At 39.3% G+C, this 16,323-nt stretch overlaps 1 protein-coding gene and 2 long non-coding RNA genes across 6 annotated transcripts in view; 2 read left to right on the forward strand and 1 right to left on the reverse strand.

Moving 5' to 3' along the window:
- On the forward strand, positions 1 to 3,526 carry LOC131528628 (uncharacterized). Its single transcript, XR_009267903.1, has 4 exons — positions 1 to 860; positions 1,013 to 1,052; positions 1,200 to 1,253; positions 3,408 to 3,526. It is a non-coding gene; the product is annotated as an uncharacterized LOC131528628 (long non-coding RNA).
- Positions 2,886 to 16,323, reverse strand: part of grin1a (glutamate receptor, ionotropic, N-methyl D-aspartate 1a) — a 24,480-nt gene continuing 11,042 nt past the window's right edge. For 2 of the 4 annotated variants that reach the window (XM_058757895.1, XM_058757894.1), the window contains 17 exons: positions 15,384 to 15,558; positions 14,996 to 15,140; positions 14,641 to 14,727; positions 14,383 to 14,518; positions 13,518 to 13,645; positions 13,271 to 13,435; positions 12,974 to 13,092; positions 12,419 to 12,531; positions 12,173 to 12,321; positions 11,940 to 12,097; positions 11,331 to 11,492; positions 10,958 to 11,067; positions 10,481 to 10,626; positions 10,141 to 10,197; positions 7,960 to 7,986; positions 7,429 to 7,539; positions 2,886 to 3,704 (listed from right to left, as the gene is read on the reverse strand). In XM_058757895.1, the coding sequence (XP_058613878.1) occupies positions 3,636 to 3,704; positions 7,429 to 7,539; positions 7,960 to 7,986; positions 10,141 to 10,197; positions 10,481 to 10,626; positions 10,958 to 11,067; positions 11,331 to 11,492; positions 11,940 to 12,097; positions 12,173 to 12,321; positions 12,419 to 12,531; positions 12,974 to 13,092; positions 13,271 to 13,435; positions 13,518 to 13,645; positions 14,383 to 14,518; positions 14,641 to 14,727; positions 14,996 to 15,140; positions 15,384 to 15,558 (2,057 nt within the window). In that variant the 3' untranslated portion in view covers positions 2,886 to 3,635. The remainder of the gene's footprint in view (positions 3,705 to 7,428; positions 7,540 to 7,959; positions 7,987 to 10,140; positions 10,198 to 10,480; positions 10,627 to 10,957; positions 11,068 to 11,330; positions 11,493 to 11,939; positions 12,098 to 12,172; positions 12,322 to 12,418; positions 12,532 to 12,973; positions 13,093 to 13,270; positions 13,436 to 13,517; positions 13,646 to 14,382; positions 14,519 to 14,640; positions 14,728 to 14,995; positions 15,141 to 15,383; positions 15,559 to 16,323) is intronic. The other 2 variants (XM_058757897.1, XM_058757896.1) reach the window with 1 other exon arrangement.
- The window catches only part of LOC131528627 (uncharacterized), a 1,898-nt gene continuing 1,151 nt past the window's right edge, over positions 15,577 to 16,323 (forward strand). Inside the window, exons 1-3 of the long non-coding RNA XR_009267902.1 lie at positions 15,577 to 15,664; positions 15,765 to 15,863; positions 15,982 to 16,088. This is a non-coding gene — a long non-coding RNA (uncharacterized LOC131528627). The remainder of the gene's footprint in view (positions 15,665 to 15,764; positions 15,864 to 15,981; positions 16,089 to 16,323) is intronic.

Raw genomic sequence — 16,323 nt, forward strand, 5'->3', positions numbered from 1 at the left:
AACAAATAAGTTATAAATATAACAAATAAATATATAAATAACTTATTTGTAATTTTATTATTTATAGAAACCAGACTTTGAGGTCAGGTCCCAAAACTCATTAGCAACTTTATAGAGATGCCATGGCATGGCAACCCCCTAGCAACGTGAGTTTTCAGCATTTTCTTTAGAAAAACAATATCATCATTATTAATGTAAAGGCTATGGATAACAAATTATCATGGCATTTTGTTCAAAGCGCTTTAAGAATCTTTATGTTACATGTTACATGTTCTTTAAAAATATAACTTTTACGACAGTGACGGCAACGGTGCCAATTTTATGGCAGAAATGCATCTATGGCAGCATATTTTGGCACAAACTGTAGAATAGGGTAGTGTTGCCAAGGCCGCGGTGTTCCAGCGGAATTGTACTACTTTAACGCTCTTTCCGCGGGATGTTTTTCATGTCCGCGGGTTGAAGCGACCCCAGTAACGTGATATTTAGCCCCTGTAATACTTTTATCAGGGGGACTCCGGCAAAAAAAAACGTGTATTTTACCCCACCGGAAAGCGTTTTTTTTATTTTATTTTTTTACCGGGAATCCCCACTGAAAAGTGATTGGGCTAGTTTTGAGCAGCAATTGGGCGGGTTTTACTGAGAAAACCTGGCAACCCTGGAATAGGATGAACTTTAAATGTAAACAACGCTAAAAACAGAACTTTTTCAATTAGTTTTCCCACAAATGTTGTTCGATCTTCCACTTTTATGATATGCGCAGGAGAAATACAACGTTTAATGAAAAAAATGTTTGTTTTAGACGCGAGAATCCCTCCACCTGCGTTCAGTCGATGGAGTAAACACAGATCCCGTAAGAGCAGGTAAAATGACGCGACTCACGTTATTGATGATAATGGCACATCGTGTCGCAGGATGGTGAGACACAGTTTAGCAATTCAAAAACGTTTCAGTAAATAAGCTATCATGTAGTATTGTGCAGCAAAGTCTAAAGTAAACTAACCTGTTGTTGCAGACGTCAGTGTTTGAAGAGGAGCAGTCTGTCACTGATGATGGTGATACCGCCTCTTAAATACGCTGCCAGGCGCTTTCCTCATACTTTAAATTTCATGATGAGAGATTAACAAGTCACTGTTTTGACCACTACTCCCAGCCCATAACGTAGGCGTCTGACTAATGTATGCATCTCTCCACCTCTCCAGAACTGACTGTAGCTAATATTGAACTTTCTGGGAAATGGATAATCAAAGTGGAAGGTGTGTTTATCTGCTACAGTACTTGTCTCTGTGCTTGTCTTCGTACATTGAGATTTTACTCGAGGAATTATCTATTTCGCCATTTGTATATAAATCACATATTTACACATGCACGTTTATTTAGCTAACTGGGGACATTGCGTATATTCATGTTGTTTTTATACACAGATAGTTATACACTTTATAACCTAACCCTATAAGGGAAAAAAATATGCATTTATACAGTATGTATTATATACAATATATATAAGCAAGGTTTTGGGAGACTGCTCACTTCTGGGTACAAATTTATGCTCAAAATTTGGTACACACACGAATGAATATATATATATATATATATACATACACACACATATATATATAGGCTATATATAGTGATTTGGGAATCATGGAAATAAATCAAATCCATGAATATTTTTATAGTGAATACAATGTCATGCTCACAAAATTGAAAATACACTTAGTTGTGGTCTGCAACTGACATGGCACAAATTTATTGGCACACAGAAATGTTATTTCTATATATTTTGTCAAAATGCATGTCAAGATGCATTGAGGAAATATCTAAAATTAACTGAAACATGATGTAGCACTTATTAAAGTAAGACTTATGCTCAGGATATGTGTGTCACTGTATGTGACGTAATTTATCTGATTGTGTTTGTGTGTCATTTACAGTGTGACAGTTTCTCATAAAAACACTCCCTTTTTTCAACATTTTCATAAAATCATCTGCAATCTAGCAGTCCAGGCAACACAAACTGAATTCAGCGTTCACATGCCCTGAAATCAGATATAATACATTGTTCTTCTGAACTACAAACCACATTCGTTGACCCAAGCAATGAGAAAAACATACTGTACATAGACCTGTCAGTTGGAAAAGACTAAAACCTAAAGTAGCGTAAGCTAATAGTAGTAAACAGAAGATATATGCGATATGCACTAATTTGACACAGTTTAACTCTGATATATCAGAAACAAATCTAAATCTCTTGATATATGAAAACTAGAAAAGGAGTGTTTTGTTCAATTCAAACAGCTGACAGTTACATATAACATATTTTGCATTCTCAAATGTGCATTTTCATATCAAGTATGATTATTACAATCAACATTTGGCAAATTGCATAATTTCCATATGCGTATAGCTTCCGACAGATTCACATTAAAGTGCTAGGTATGATCTCTCTTATAGGGGAGTTTCCATGGGTAATATAAATAGCATTAAGTGAACATTTACAGTAAGCAGTCCTTATTTGTACAGTTTTTGTTGATGTTTCTCAACCCCAGAATTTGAGAACGGGCCAGTTTTGTCATCTAACTAATAGGTGTATACGAAACTACAGCACCAGCATTGAAAGTAAATGGGAACACTTGGGGTTTTCTCATGTAAAAGATCTCTGAGGTCATGACACAGAGAGATGGTTTTGCATGAGATGCCAAGTGCTAGTTGGATGAAAAAACTCGGCCCCTTGATGCACCCTTCAGACTGAAGTTGAGAACGACTGCATTTAAAGAGGAAGAACTGTTGAGTTTGAAGGAGAGTTTGCAATTAACTGATGTACAGTAAGCCACATCTTAAATATAAAATTGAATACTTTTCTGTGATGTGTGATGTGTGTAGGGGGGGGTGTGGGGGTACTATATATTTTTCTTGTCCATAATCCTTTAGGGACAAAATTGCATGCATATTACATGCAAAGGGATGTTAGAATATAAAAGACAATGATATTTGAAACAGCACAGATCATGTTCTTGATTGGCTGACATTTTGCTTTATAGATTATATAGACAAAGAATGAAAAACAATGAACAGAAAGCAAATAAAACAATAAAAAATCTAAAGAAGATAAATATCATACTGTATGTAAATGATGAATATAATAAATTTCATACGTACTACAACTAGTTAATTCTCTAAATAATGGCCGTAGAATCGGCCTTGCGACATGAAATGTTTCGTTCTTTGTTCTAAATTATACTGTACAATACTTAAACCACTTTATCAACATAAGAATAAGCACTAATACTAATAAGAAATATTTCTACATAATGATAAAGAATTTATACAGAAGACGTACTGATGGATGGAATGATAGTGTATACTAATTTTAGCATCAAAATGTGTTTTTATGGTCTGTGTGTTCGCAGTGCTCCAGTGCATTGCAGTGTCATGCCATCCCTTGCAGTCCACCATCAAGTCCCAACAGGTCCCATTGGCTCTTCATAAAGGTGAAGTGGCTCAGTAGTTTTCGTCCATGATGGATCCATTGTGCAAAACCTAGAGGAGCGGTACTACAACGCTCCCCTCTAGTTCCATCTTGTTTGTCTCTAAAGAATGAGCATGTCTTTATGTTAAACTCTCCCTCTTTCTCTGCCTCACACCACCGTGCTGACAGACGGGTCGGACAAGTTGAGTTGGCCCGTAATGTCTGTGGGTGGGTATTGCTGTAGAAAGAGAGAGAAGGTAGAAAACACACAGAATAGAGAACATTAGTGTGACTTTTACCTTTCCTCTTCCCCAAAAGACCAGAACGGAATTTCCTTCTTTACCCCCAAGGCAGCAGGTAGCATGCAAATCCAAAACAAGGACTCAACCATTGAATGTTTCAGATGTCATTGCTCAAAATTTTGCCTTCAGGCCAGGACTCAGAAACATTTAAAAGGCTATGTTTTTCAATTGAATGCACCACTTAAAAATTCTGTTACATCCAAGGAGGTTATAAAAATTTTAAATGGTGTGGGAGAAGTGTTCTTCCAGCTATCTTGCTGCCTTAGGTGGTATTAAGAAGTATATTCAAAGAAGAGGAAGCAGGTTCTCTGCTGGTTTTAGGTCACCTAATAACCTATGTGTTATTTATATAAGCATTATTGGGTCAAAAGTCAAAATGTATTTGGACACTTGCGACACACTTAAAAATATATGACTGTCATTGCATTATATAATGAAATATAAACCAATCGGCATCTGCAAACAAGTGATGTTAACCAGTGACCTTTTTTCCAAGCTATATTTGCAGTTGCTTTTAACCCAGTTGGCTCAGTGTGGTTTCTAGTGGATATATGATATCAGATCCCCTCACGTTCACACTGGCGCCCTAGCAGAGTAAACATAGTTGTAGTTCATAACATTAACTATGGACATTGGTTCTATTTTTGACTTTCAACCAGAAAGAACAGAAATCTTCATTTAGAACTGTATTAAAACCTCACAACCAAAGTATTTCTCCTAAAGTTTGTTAAAGGACACAAAATACCAGTTGCTTTCATATTTTGTTGTCTGATGCAATGACGTTACTACATTTTTAAATTTGGCTCAAATGTTCAAATACTTTCTGGGCCACTGCATATTTATATTTGTAATAATATATATTTAATTCTCATTCAGTTGCAGTTCCTGTTTCCTCATCTCAAGCTTAGACGTGTTTGAAGGGCAACAAGCTGTTTTCTCACATGGGCATCTGCAGTGCCGGGTTGGCAAAACACTCAATGACATGCAGGTGCCCAGTCAGAAGGCAATTAACACAACAAAACATTTTTTTTTTTTTTTTTTTTGCTTTCAGTTTTTGTAAGCTATAAAATGTCTCTCGGTGAGGCTTGCCATGTTGCAACGGCAAGGACATTTTTATTAAAACAAAGTATTTTGATCTGACAGGATTATTGCATTATTATCATTTCAAGTTCTGTTCCTTGCTGTGGCAGACTGTGAAATTGAGGCACAGAGAGCTTTTTTGGTTAAGAAGACAAACATTTTTTTTTTCTTTTTTGGTGATCTGCTAGTCAAGACCGATATGTATATACCTAAGGAATACATTTTCAAAAAGCAAAATACATATATTGATGGAAAAGCAGCAGCAACAAGTTTCAGATTGTTCTAAATTTTAAGAGTTTAGCAAAAACCAAGGACACATGCAATGTTTGCATTTTAATTTCAATATAATTTCAAAATAAAAATTCTTATAAACAATTTATACATATTAATTATGAATTTAATATTTACCATACTCATTATAGCATGTGTCCTCTTTTATAGCTTACTTTTTTTTATTACTATGCCATTGCCAATAAATAAGCTTATAAGCTCAAATATATGATGCAACAACTCTAAAAGCCAAAGCTTAAGGCAAAAGTTTTCATTGTCAAGATCATCATCATCATATTGCAGAATAGATGTATTCAGCAATACTTCTGATGACACCGTAAGGCTTTTTTTTGTCTTCCTTGGTGTTGCATCAAGAATGCCCTTAGCACGCCTTAGAGAGCATGAGAGAGTTCTTGTTATGTTCACTTAGAAGGCTTGTTGTTGGCACTTCCAAATCAAGCCCACAGTGCCCCCTGGTGAGAGACAGTGAATCAGCAAAAGAGACAAAAAGTGTGTGTATCATCACTACCACAAAAAAATGCAACTACTTCTACTAAGGCAACCAAAACACAGTCTCTACTTCTACGACAGATATATTGCATGCTTGCAGAGGAAGAGAGAGGCTATGTAGCATGTACATCATGTAGGGGACGTCGACAGTTATAAATCCATATACATCCACTTATATAGAAAGAGGCGACACTGATATCAAGAAATAAAAGGATGGTTAAACACTGTGGATGGCTACTATTGTTTTTCTCTTTTCACCTGGATTGTTGTGCCTTTTCTTCACCATTCACCACCCCAACCCACTTTCCCCATTTTCTTAAACATTTTAAAAGGGAAAAAAAAGTAACATAATTCCTAAATAAAATGTGAGAAAATTTAACATATAGCAAATACTGCTGAAAATGGAGGGGGGAAAAAAACTTAACAATCATGTATATATTTTTAGGCCCTATTTAATAAGTCGTGGTGCCATAGCAAATCATATTAATGTTAATCAAAATCAACAGTTATTAAATTTGAAGAATTTATCTGTTTATGTTTATACTAAATACAAGTATACATGTAGTATATATAGTTATAGAACTTTCTCCATATCTGGAAAGGTTTTACTATGGCAGCACAATCATTTTATAATATATAATAATATTAATAGTTATGTAATGATTAATGATATAATAATCATTTTGCTGTTAACGCTATATTCCAAGCCACACAATGTTGTAGGAGGATCAGATTTAAATTTGAGCTGTTCGCTGAAAATTTTAATAGCTCTCAAATTTAATTCACATATTGCATGACAGGTTTATGCCATTGATATCAAATGTCATTTGTTCTTGCGTGTTTTATGACTTCTTTATAAGACTTTGAATATAGCACATAAATTACTACTTTTATGGTACTTTTATGATGTTTTTAGAGCTTGAGAGCCCTTGATCACTGTCTGCTATTACAGAATGGAGAAAAGCAGCTTGGACATTCCACTATCTCCTTTTGTGTTCCATGGCAGAAAGAAGATCATACAGATTTGGTACAACATGAGGGTGAGTAAATGATGACAGAATTCAAATTCCCATTCCTTGAAATAAACTTTGTTAGGACCTTAAACAAAACAGTTGTACAAAAGAAAATCATTGTTAATTGATGATTCCAAAGTCTGAAAGGAAAGTTCCGCTGTTTAAAAAAAAAAAGAGTTAGTCCGCATGGTATCGGTTGCTCTGATCAAACGCCACAACACCAAAGCATGCCGTCGGGGAAACAAACATCGCAAGATTTGACTGTTCATATCAATAACATCAGGCAGGTTTGGGGGCGAGAAACGCACAGATACGCACAACACATCCCACCAAAATAGGCACACACGTCCACCCACACTAACACACACTCCACATCCAGAGGTTGCGATAGGGAGAGAAGCAGCCCAGAAACATCAGCATTGTGCAGCGCCCCCTCCTCTTGGAACAGCTCTTAGGTTAGAACCTTTTCCCTGATCACTGGGTCCTAAAACCTTTCAGCTTAACTCTTAAGGATGGCTGAGCTCTTAAGTCCTAACTGACAGATGGGGTCTGGATGGTGACTCGATGACTGACTGACAGACACGTGGCCGTGGCCGAGATGCCAGGAATGGAGGAATAACCAGAGAGAAATGCGGCTCTCTTGATTTCAAACATGACATGTCGTTTAAGACAGAAGAAAGTAGATACAGAGAGAGGAGCGGAAGAAAAGGACGAGAGAAAGACAGACGCAGAAAGAGGAAGAGAGACCGGCCGAGTAAAAAGAGATGCCATTCCTTAACCTCCTTACCGTGTCTTTGGAGGACCTACGTCTCTTGATGCTGGAGGCCAGGGTGGTACTGATGGACCTAAAAGAGGGTTTCTTTTTTGGGTCGCTGTCTGCTCTACCACTTTTCCTATCCTAAAATAAATATACGTAGAACAATTATTCATGTTCTCTGGCTGGTTTTCAACTACCAAAACCACATCCCCTTGTTCCCCGTTGATAAGCTATCTTAAACCCAACGATCTATAAATATGAATGGAAGTCAGACTTGTTTGATGCAAAGAGACTAAGAATTGGTTGCATGAAGTGGCAGCACTTTCAAATTCCCAAATGATCTTCCTTGGCATCTGTTTTGTGCTGTTTCATAAATACTTCTTCTTAACACTTTGTGGTTTTAGGCACAGAAGAAGATTGGGACCTTTTTGCCCCCTTCCCTCCCACTGTCCAACAAAGGTGCCCCACACGGCTACTCTCTGGCCTCTACAAATGGTACGAAGGTATAGCACAAGACTGGGTGTGTTTGTGTAAGAAAAGGTCGAATTAAGGTATTCTTACATCCTGAGTCTCTACAGAGGAAGAGGGCTGCATTGGGGAGGAAAAAAGAAAAATAAATGAATATTTATCCACTTGCTTTAAAGATCATATGACTTTAAGATCCATAAGCAAAAGCAGAGGGCAGCAAAATGGGTTTGCTGAGGAAATAATGACATCAAAGCCAAGCAGTCTATAATATCACAAAACAAAACAACACTCTTATAGGGAAGTAGAGCAACCAATAAAATGCCAAAAGAGCACAGGATATGAAGTAATACTGATCAATACATGAATACTTATAAGAACCCTCTTTGAGCGTTATACTTTTTGTAGGGTATAACGGAAATCCACACCACACATACATACAGTAAGTAATGTACTCTAGGGTGTCAGGGAGTTGGGTTAAATGTGGTGTGAATTTCATTTAAACTCATGCAGAGGGCAGTAGGAGCAAGGCTGTGAATAAAGTAAGCAAAATGTGGACGAGCATACAGTTGACTTTGGCTGATGGAAAACTGTCAGGATCATCTTCACATTTGTTGCGGTCCTTTAAAAGTTTCTGAATATCATTTGATATTCCCTGCTGCAAATTAAAAGTATACCACTTTGGGATTTACCACAATGTCTTTGCAATCTAAGAACAACTTTGCTAAACACACTCTTGTTTTTCCTGCATCAATTTTATGCTTTTAAGAAAGAAAAAAATATTAATAAGCCCTATTTGGCTGTTGTCAGAGCACTGTCTGTGCATTTAGCATGCTGGACCCACATAGACCACCGGCACAGTGAGACACGTAACTGGCTGCAAGCTTTGACATAGTATCTCATGAGAGCACATTCACGCTTCATTTAGTTTTGCATTATCCTTTTTTTCCAGTGTTTCCATTTGTTTTCTCATTTTCCTGAAGGCAGTGCACTTCTGAATGGGCTCTGCTCCAAGAGACAACCATTAACCATTGTAATGTGGGCAGCTTGTTTTTGACATCTCTGTGCTTTTGAGATGACAACGGAACAGCCCAGTGGACAAAATTTCAAATTGGGCAGGTTATTCAGAAGTGCAGTGTGTGTGTGTTACACGCAGTTCCCTTTATGAAGGTGCAGTACACACAAGTGCAAATGGGGTGTTTGAATATGGACATTCATATAGAAGTACTCACAAAACATTTATATTTATACTCAAGCTCGCAAAGATATCACCGTCAAAAAAGTTGTGTAAATTCCTATACAGAAAGGAAGAGCTGACAAAAAGCATGAAACGCCACAGTAAATGATCCATACAAACTAATGTTTTATATTTAAATCAACCCCTCAATTTTATCTGGCGTAGGTCTTCTAAACTCCAAATTTAAAGTGTTTTTGCGTTTGCTTGACCTTTCTGCATAAGAGCCTACATGCATATACATACAGAAACAATTATATATGTGAGGCAGATGACAGACATTGACAGTAAATTGACCTGCTCACAAAGACAAGCGACTGTGATCTTACCTTTCACTGCTACTGCTGTTTATTCTATTGTAGCAGTTCTGACCTTTTGTGATTTTGAATAAAGAAGCAGCTTGAGGCTCTCACAGCCTCACTGTACTTCTACCCAGCTCCCACCCCACTGGCCCACCCCTCACCCAATATCACAGTCCCACTGGGAAGACCTCCCTGGACTTCTCACTAGAAAACATCGGTCTTAAAGGACACACAGGTGAGCAAGAGTTTGTAGCAGACATTTCAGTTGGACTGTGTTAGACTATAGTATGGATGTGCTGATAGGGCTTTTGAAATATTCTTCCATAATATGTTTAATGTTATATTATTACTCTTGTCCTGTTTTTAAATTATATAAGCAAAGACTCATTACAGTTTGAGGCTAGGACTAACGTCTATATCTAATTACACCAAGTAGCGCTCTGTCCTTTTTTTTTTTTTACTAGCTTCCTGTTCTCTTTAGCATAGATTGATGATGTATACTAGCAGTACCTAATCAACTAGCACCTTTTACCTTTTTATATCGCAAACATTATTTTGGCAGCCTACATCATCTTCATGTATTTCCTGATACACTAAGTGATTTTAAGCATTTAAGTGGTTCATGCCATGAAAGCAGCATCATATTCTGGTGAATAACTAAGCATATCAGCTATTTTAAATATACTGATTCGCGTAGCAAGGATGGCGTGGCAACAAGATGGATCAGCTTGTTTTACATACTAAAGATGGAGTCCCAGCCGCACCCACAGCTTGACTCTCTGAGCTCTCCTTATTGTCCTGTTGGGACAGACAAGAAGAAGGAGGCTGATTGAACCAGAGAGGCCTAGACAATTCCTGGCCCTTTTAGACGCCTAAGAACAAGCAATGGAGATCATCCAGCTTTGGTCACCACACCAAACAGTGCAACCAAAGATCTGTTTTTAGCAGAGGTATGAATGAAAAACTTGGGAACTAAAGCCCTTGTACAAAAAGTGGTTCATATGTAAAAGTCTGTTGGGAGGTCATTCCCTCATGTTCACCCTTCTTTTTACCTCTTGTGTTGTAGAGAGAGCTACCTTACCTGTAGGTTCTTCCTCCAAACATTGACGGCCGCAAAGGCTAGCTGCATCTGCTTCCTGCGGGCGTCTTTATGGCGCTTATATGCAATCTCGATGAAGATGAGGAAGATCCCTGCTGCAATGCCTCCAGCAACTAGCATGAAGACACCTGTGAATGAGAGGGATGAATGAAACTGTCAGACGATTAACGTAGACACGGTATTCTTCGAATCAACCCACTGAGGAGCTGGAGGGGGTGGAGCCTCTGTGTGATGGAATCCTACATGTGTTGCCCATATATTTGGGGCCTGCTTCTGAAAACCATGCAAAATGGATGGATGTTAAAGGTTAATGAGTTTGTTACAAATGTGAACACCAACACAGGTGAGCATAAAACGTCAACTAAAAGCATTGGACAAAAAAAGGCCCCAATACCTTACCTACTGTACCTTTTTTGTCCAATCTCTTTTAGGTTTCTCTGTACCTGAAATGGACCATACCTGCCATATTCTCAAAGGTGAGTGTGGCTGGGGCATTGCTCCTTGAGTCACACTCCTGGTATCTCACCCAGGTTTTATCTAGGTCCTCCATGAAGCCATTCTCATGGGAACTGCAAGGGGTGGTGGAGAGCAGGAAGAGAAGTTCAAAAGTTAATAAGTTGTTTTTGGTAGAAAGTACCGATAAATCCCACAAAGTCACCACAACCACCAGCACATACACATAAACACATATATGATCAAGCACACAGACAACAGAGCAGGGATGAAAGAGGGGAAATACACAGAGAGAGATGAGTAAGTGTCCAATGGTGAGATTTTATACAACATAAAACTATACAGAAGCGTACGATATGCTGCTTCGGCTGGGACAGACCTGAGAATAGCCAGGGACACATTCTGTTTCCAGGGGCTGTCCTTGCGCATGCCTATGCCAAAGCCCGAACGGAAAAACAGCTCTCCCGTGGTCACCAGGTCGCACTTCTGCGAGGCTTCAAACTCCAGCACCGCAGAGTCCCAGATGAAAGCATGCAGCTTGCTGTTGGGGCAGGGGGAAGGGAGGAGGACGGGAAGGGTGGGGGTTACGGTGCAACAATACAGTGAGAAACAACACACTCGTGGCACCCGACCCCACCCACCCCTCTTGTGCGACTTGTGTTACCAGAAATCTAGACTGCCACCTCATAGGCAAATGAAATCCAATGCCGGACGAGTGGAGATTTGTCCCCCATTGGATTCCCTCAATGACGTTTTTGCTGAAAACCTGAAAAAGGTGTTCTTTAGCTCATTGTTAATATATGTTACGTGTGGCACATAGCTGGGCCTCTCTTGTGTGGGGTTATGGACCAGGGTCGCAGGTTAGTGCAGTAAGTGCTGGCACTGATTTATATACCTGAGACCTGCAGGCCCAGGACCCTCAAGACTGACTGACAGATTGACTGACCATGAGGCCAGACCTGCTGGTGTCTACCCAGCAGGGACTCACTTGTCCCGAACAGCCTGGATGGCTTCAGCGGCGCTTTCGTAGTTGTGCTTCTCCATGTGGCGGTACATGGTGCTCAGCTCAACTTGTCGCCGGAAGTAAATATCCACCGAACTTTGCTTCACTGTGGCATAGATGAACTTGTCTGATGGGTTCCTTAGCTGGAAAAAAAAGTAAACTCGCTATACATCTTAAAAAGCTTTACTTTGGTAGTTCAAGTGCTTAGAGAAGCATACCCTTGGGTCATTGATGCCGGTGATGCGCTCCTCAGGCCGGTCCAACACCAGGAAGGCAGCCAGGTTAGCAGTATAGGATGCTACTATAATCATAGCAAAGCCAGCCCACACCATTCCCAATATTCTCGCTGAAAAACTACGTGGGGCACCTGGACAACATGTGTTAAGTACAGTAGTAGTCAAACATATGTCAAGTAAAATTTTATTTAACATGATCATAAAAAAAAAGTTTTACTTTCACATCACCTTCTCCAATTCCAGAGTTCAACAAAACGCCCCAGGAAAACCACATAGCTGAAGATAAGGTGAGGGCATCCTCCTCTTCTTCTTCACTGTTTACTTTAAACCTTCCAAATGGGCTGGGAAAACCAGGTCAAACAGTGAAAATGATCAGAAAGAGAATAGGCAAAGAACCCATATAAGTAGTCTTTAAATAAATAAGTGCTCCAGTATCCCAAGTCACTTAGCAATGGCCAGATTGCAGAGACCATAGAGAGAACTATAACAGACGTGAAGCAAGGCAAAGAGACAGAGAGCAGACAGGAAAAGACAGAACGAGAGGGAAAAGAGAACAGGCTCACAGAGTACAGCCACCCAACCTCCCCCACCTCCATGGCGACAATGACAATGAAACGTGTTCAGCACTCTCATGTACTGTGGAGACATCCTGAAACAAAGTTGCTACATGATCCCAATGAGAGAAACAAACTACCTAAAAGAACAAACAAGATGTGCATACAGCCACCCCATGGACATACACAGAACAGCTAGCCACACTCTCAACCCAACATCTTGTTGTACCTGAACCGGTCTAGTAGGTAAAGCATCACCGCCACCACATGCACCGATAGACCCACCAGTAGCCACAGTGTGCTCTGGAATGGCTGCATGAATGAGTCCAGTGTACTGCGAGGAATTTCCTGAAACACACATTGCATGGTCACTAACATAAATTTAGCACCAGCTCTGGTAGGTACTAGCAATGCTGCTGCAGTAGCAAGTGGTGATTAGCAATGCTGATCTTTTCAAAAAGGTTATACTGATGATCTGTAATTAAAGTACAAATAGAATGTGGTAGTTTGAGCAGTGCAATCATACCTTTTTAACAAGGATAGTCAGTCCCTGGTATTTGAAAGGCTTGGAGAATTCTATGTACTGGGCTCGTTCGTTGTTGATCGTCAAGGGTGCAACGATCATATCAGCAAGGCCACCCAGGAGCTCGCCCATCATACCGTTCCATTCCTTCTTGTTACTGTTATTTACCTATATCACCAAAAGATAAGTAGAAAGCAATCTTATGACAATCATCTTAACTGTCCTTGGCACAGCGTGAAAGTGTGCTTACTCTTTCTTGTGTTCCAAATTTCCCATCAGCCACCAGGTGTACTTCATAGGTGAAGTTCATGGTCATTGCTAATTTGATCAGAAGGTCAACACAAAATCCGTAGCAACACTGGGGAACAATTGGGCGTCCTGTAACCAAACCAGAAAAAGTGAAATTTCATTCCGTCTGACAAAATTGAAAGGTCAGCATTTAGAAAGCCCAAAACTCTCAGTTCACTCACCCCAATGCTAAAACCACTCACTCATTCAGAGATTGTGTTTCTCTTTTAGATGGTGTATGCTCTGATGTAGGGTCTGATCAATTCCTTTTCTATAAATTCAGCTTCCGCTCTGCTACTCAGCCAGTCATAGATTTTTTTTGCAGATGATGATGGAATAAAATATTAACAAGCTATGTGAATTAATTTTCAATTAATCTATGGTACTGGCTGAATTGAAGTAGGCACAACCCTTGTGGTTGGAATGGATGTATTTTTCCATCCATTCTGATCTCAGACAGATGCAACAGCCAGATGGGAGCATCAGCATCTAAAAGGAGTACAATCCTTCCATGTCGACTTTCACACTTTACCTGTAGATTATATAGGCTGCGATACAATGCACATATACAGCTGTCTGCTGTCACTATATGCAAAGCAGAATGCTACGACCGAAGCCCAAGCGACACACACACAAAAAACACATGCGTACATTTTGCATTAAGCAAAAATATTCACACACAATGTAAAACACACATACCACGGACACACTTGCTACATTCATACATATATAAATACCTTCTGCATATATATGTATGTATGTATGTATGTATCTCCAGACGGCGGATGTAGAAAAGCACAGTGACATAAACGTCCCTGATGTGTTACCTGGGATGGTCTCATTTGGTCCAGTGCAGATCACCTTTTTAATTAAGACTCCATTAGGTGTGTACTCTTCCTTGCAGGTCCCCTCCAGCGTAGTTGGCTTCACATACACAAAGGGTTCCTGATGAATGGTCACTATCTGCAATAGATGAGTGGGATTTTGTTCAGCTTTCCATTGTGGCATCAATCACTTTCAGGTAATTTCTGATTCATGACCCTAAATTATTAGCAAGTTTTGGATAGATGTAGTGAACCCTGTACCTTTAATCGAGTAGACATCTGGAATCCTCTCGGTCTTTCGGTTTCACCTCCAGGCCAAATAATCTTCCTCTGTTTATTCATCACCACCTAATGAAGCAGATAATTAACAGGCGTATAGTAATCATCATAATCTTTGTTCAATCCTCTAATCTAAAATAATTTGGATAGATTCCAAAAGTTCCATTACAGGGTTGGTTTTGAGTACAATTATGGGAATACTATGACTTAGTGCTGGCTTTAAAACTCTGTATTTTTTGTCAAATTTATTTTTGTATGGCTCACCGGAACTAATGCAAGATTCAGGACCCATGTCACGAAATCATAAATTAAACACTGTGAAAGAAAAGACTAGTACTTGTGTTCCATTGTAAATGCCAACTTGAATCAATCTGCTCTTCTGGTAGTTGAGAATGCTGTAATGAGCGTATTTTCTGTCACCGTCATCATTGAACTCAACACGTCCAGTTAGGCCCTCTGGGTACTTGGACGACATCAGTACCCTGTGGAGCACAGCCAGTACTGACCTGTGAGTAACTTTTTGTTTGTGAATGTGATGCATGAAAAATATGCATAGATGAAATATCATGTGTTATGACAGTGCATTAGATCACAGTCTGTGGTTGTCAAAATCCATCAAAGAATGACACAGATGCCCCCTCAAGCACTACGTCATGAAAAATAATAAATCACACAAAATCAAATTAAACGGGTCAGCTGCATGCATGATCTTTAGTGATACTGACCTTTTAAAAAGTGGCCCGGTTTTCCAGATGTTGGTATTGCCCACGCAGCCCCTTGGAGGTTCTGTGATGTTCTCTTTCTCAAACAGCTCTTGGATGGACTGTGCTACGACAGCAACAGCATCGCTGATGTGTGCCGACTCATTCTTGCCATTGATGAGCTGGAGGCCAATCAGCCCTATGTGTTGACGTAAAAAATGAAGCAGTGAGCTGTTCACCCTTGACATTTAGGAGCCTTTTCCAACACAAAAAAACCCATAGGGTCACCCTTTGAGCCAGCATGGGTAAATGACTCTCAAATCAGATGTCAAGTCATGTTTTGTCAGATTTTTTCCACTGGTAGTAGTCAATCGGAATGCAAAATGAATGTTTTGTTCTTCACAGGCATGTTATTTGAGGCATTTTGCCCAAAATGCAAGCTTTGACCCTTGAGGTTGGATTTACTGAACTGAGCCCACTAGCTCCGCCTCTGCCCAAACCGTGGTAAGTCCTGTCCAGTTGTGAGACACTAACACACACTGATTGATGAAATATATCAGATATAAGGTATACTTCATACATAAATCCAACTTCAGCTGAGTTTTTGTTGTTATTGGAGCAGGGTTTGAAAGATCCATTTCTGTAAGAGATCTCCAAAAGATTTCTGTGAATACTCCACAAGTGTTATAAGTGAGGACAAAGACAAGAAAAACACTGGCAGGGTAAAAGGTGAGCAAGTGTATTGGGAGCGACGACGACAATAGTGTGAACTTTAAAAACTTGACTTGTGAAGTGCCTGGGACATAAAAGGCCATTTATAGCTTACCAAAACCAGAAACACGTCAAAGGGAGGGTTGAAAAAACACCCTTTTTAAATTCACAAAAGCCAGACTATTAATATAATAACATAATATGATAAAACCACACTCTATGAGTTAACACACATTTTTAATAATCATAATAA

This window comes from Onychostoma macrolepis, chromosome 21 (assembly GCF_012432095.1).
Source record: "Onychostoma macrolepis isolate SWU-2019 chromosome 21, ASM1243209v1, whole genome shotgun sequence".
Lineage (NCBI taxonomy): Eukaryota > Metazoa > Chordata > Actinopteri > Cypriniformes > Cyprinidae > Onychostoma > Onychostoma macrolepis.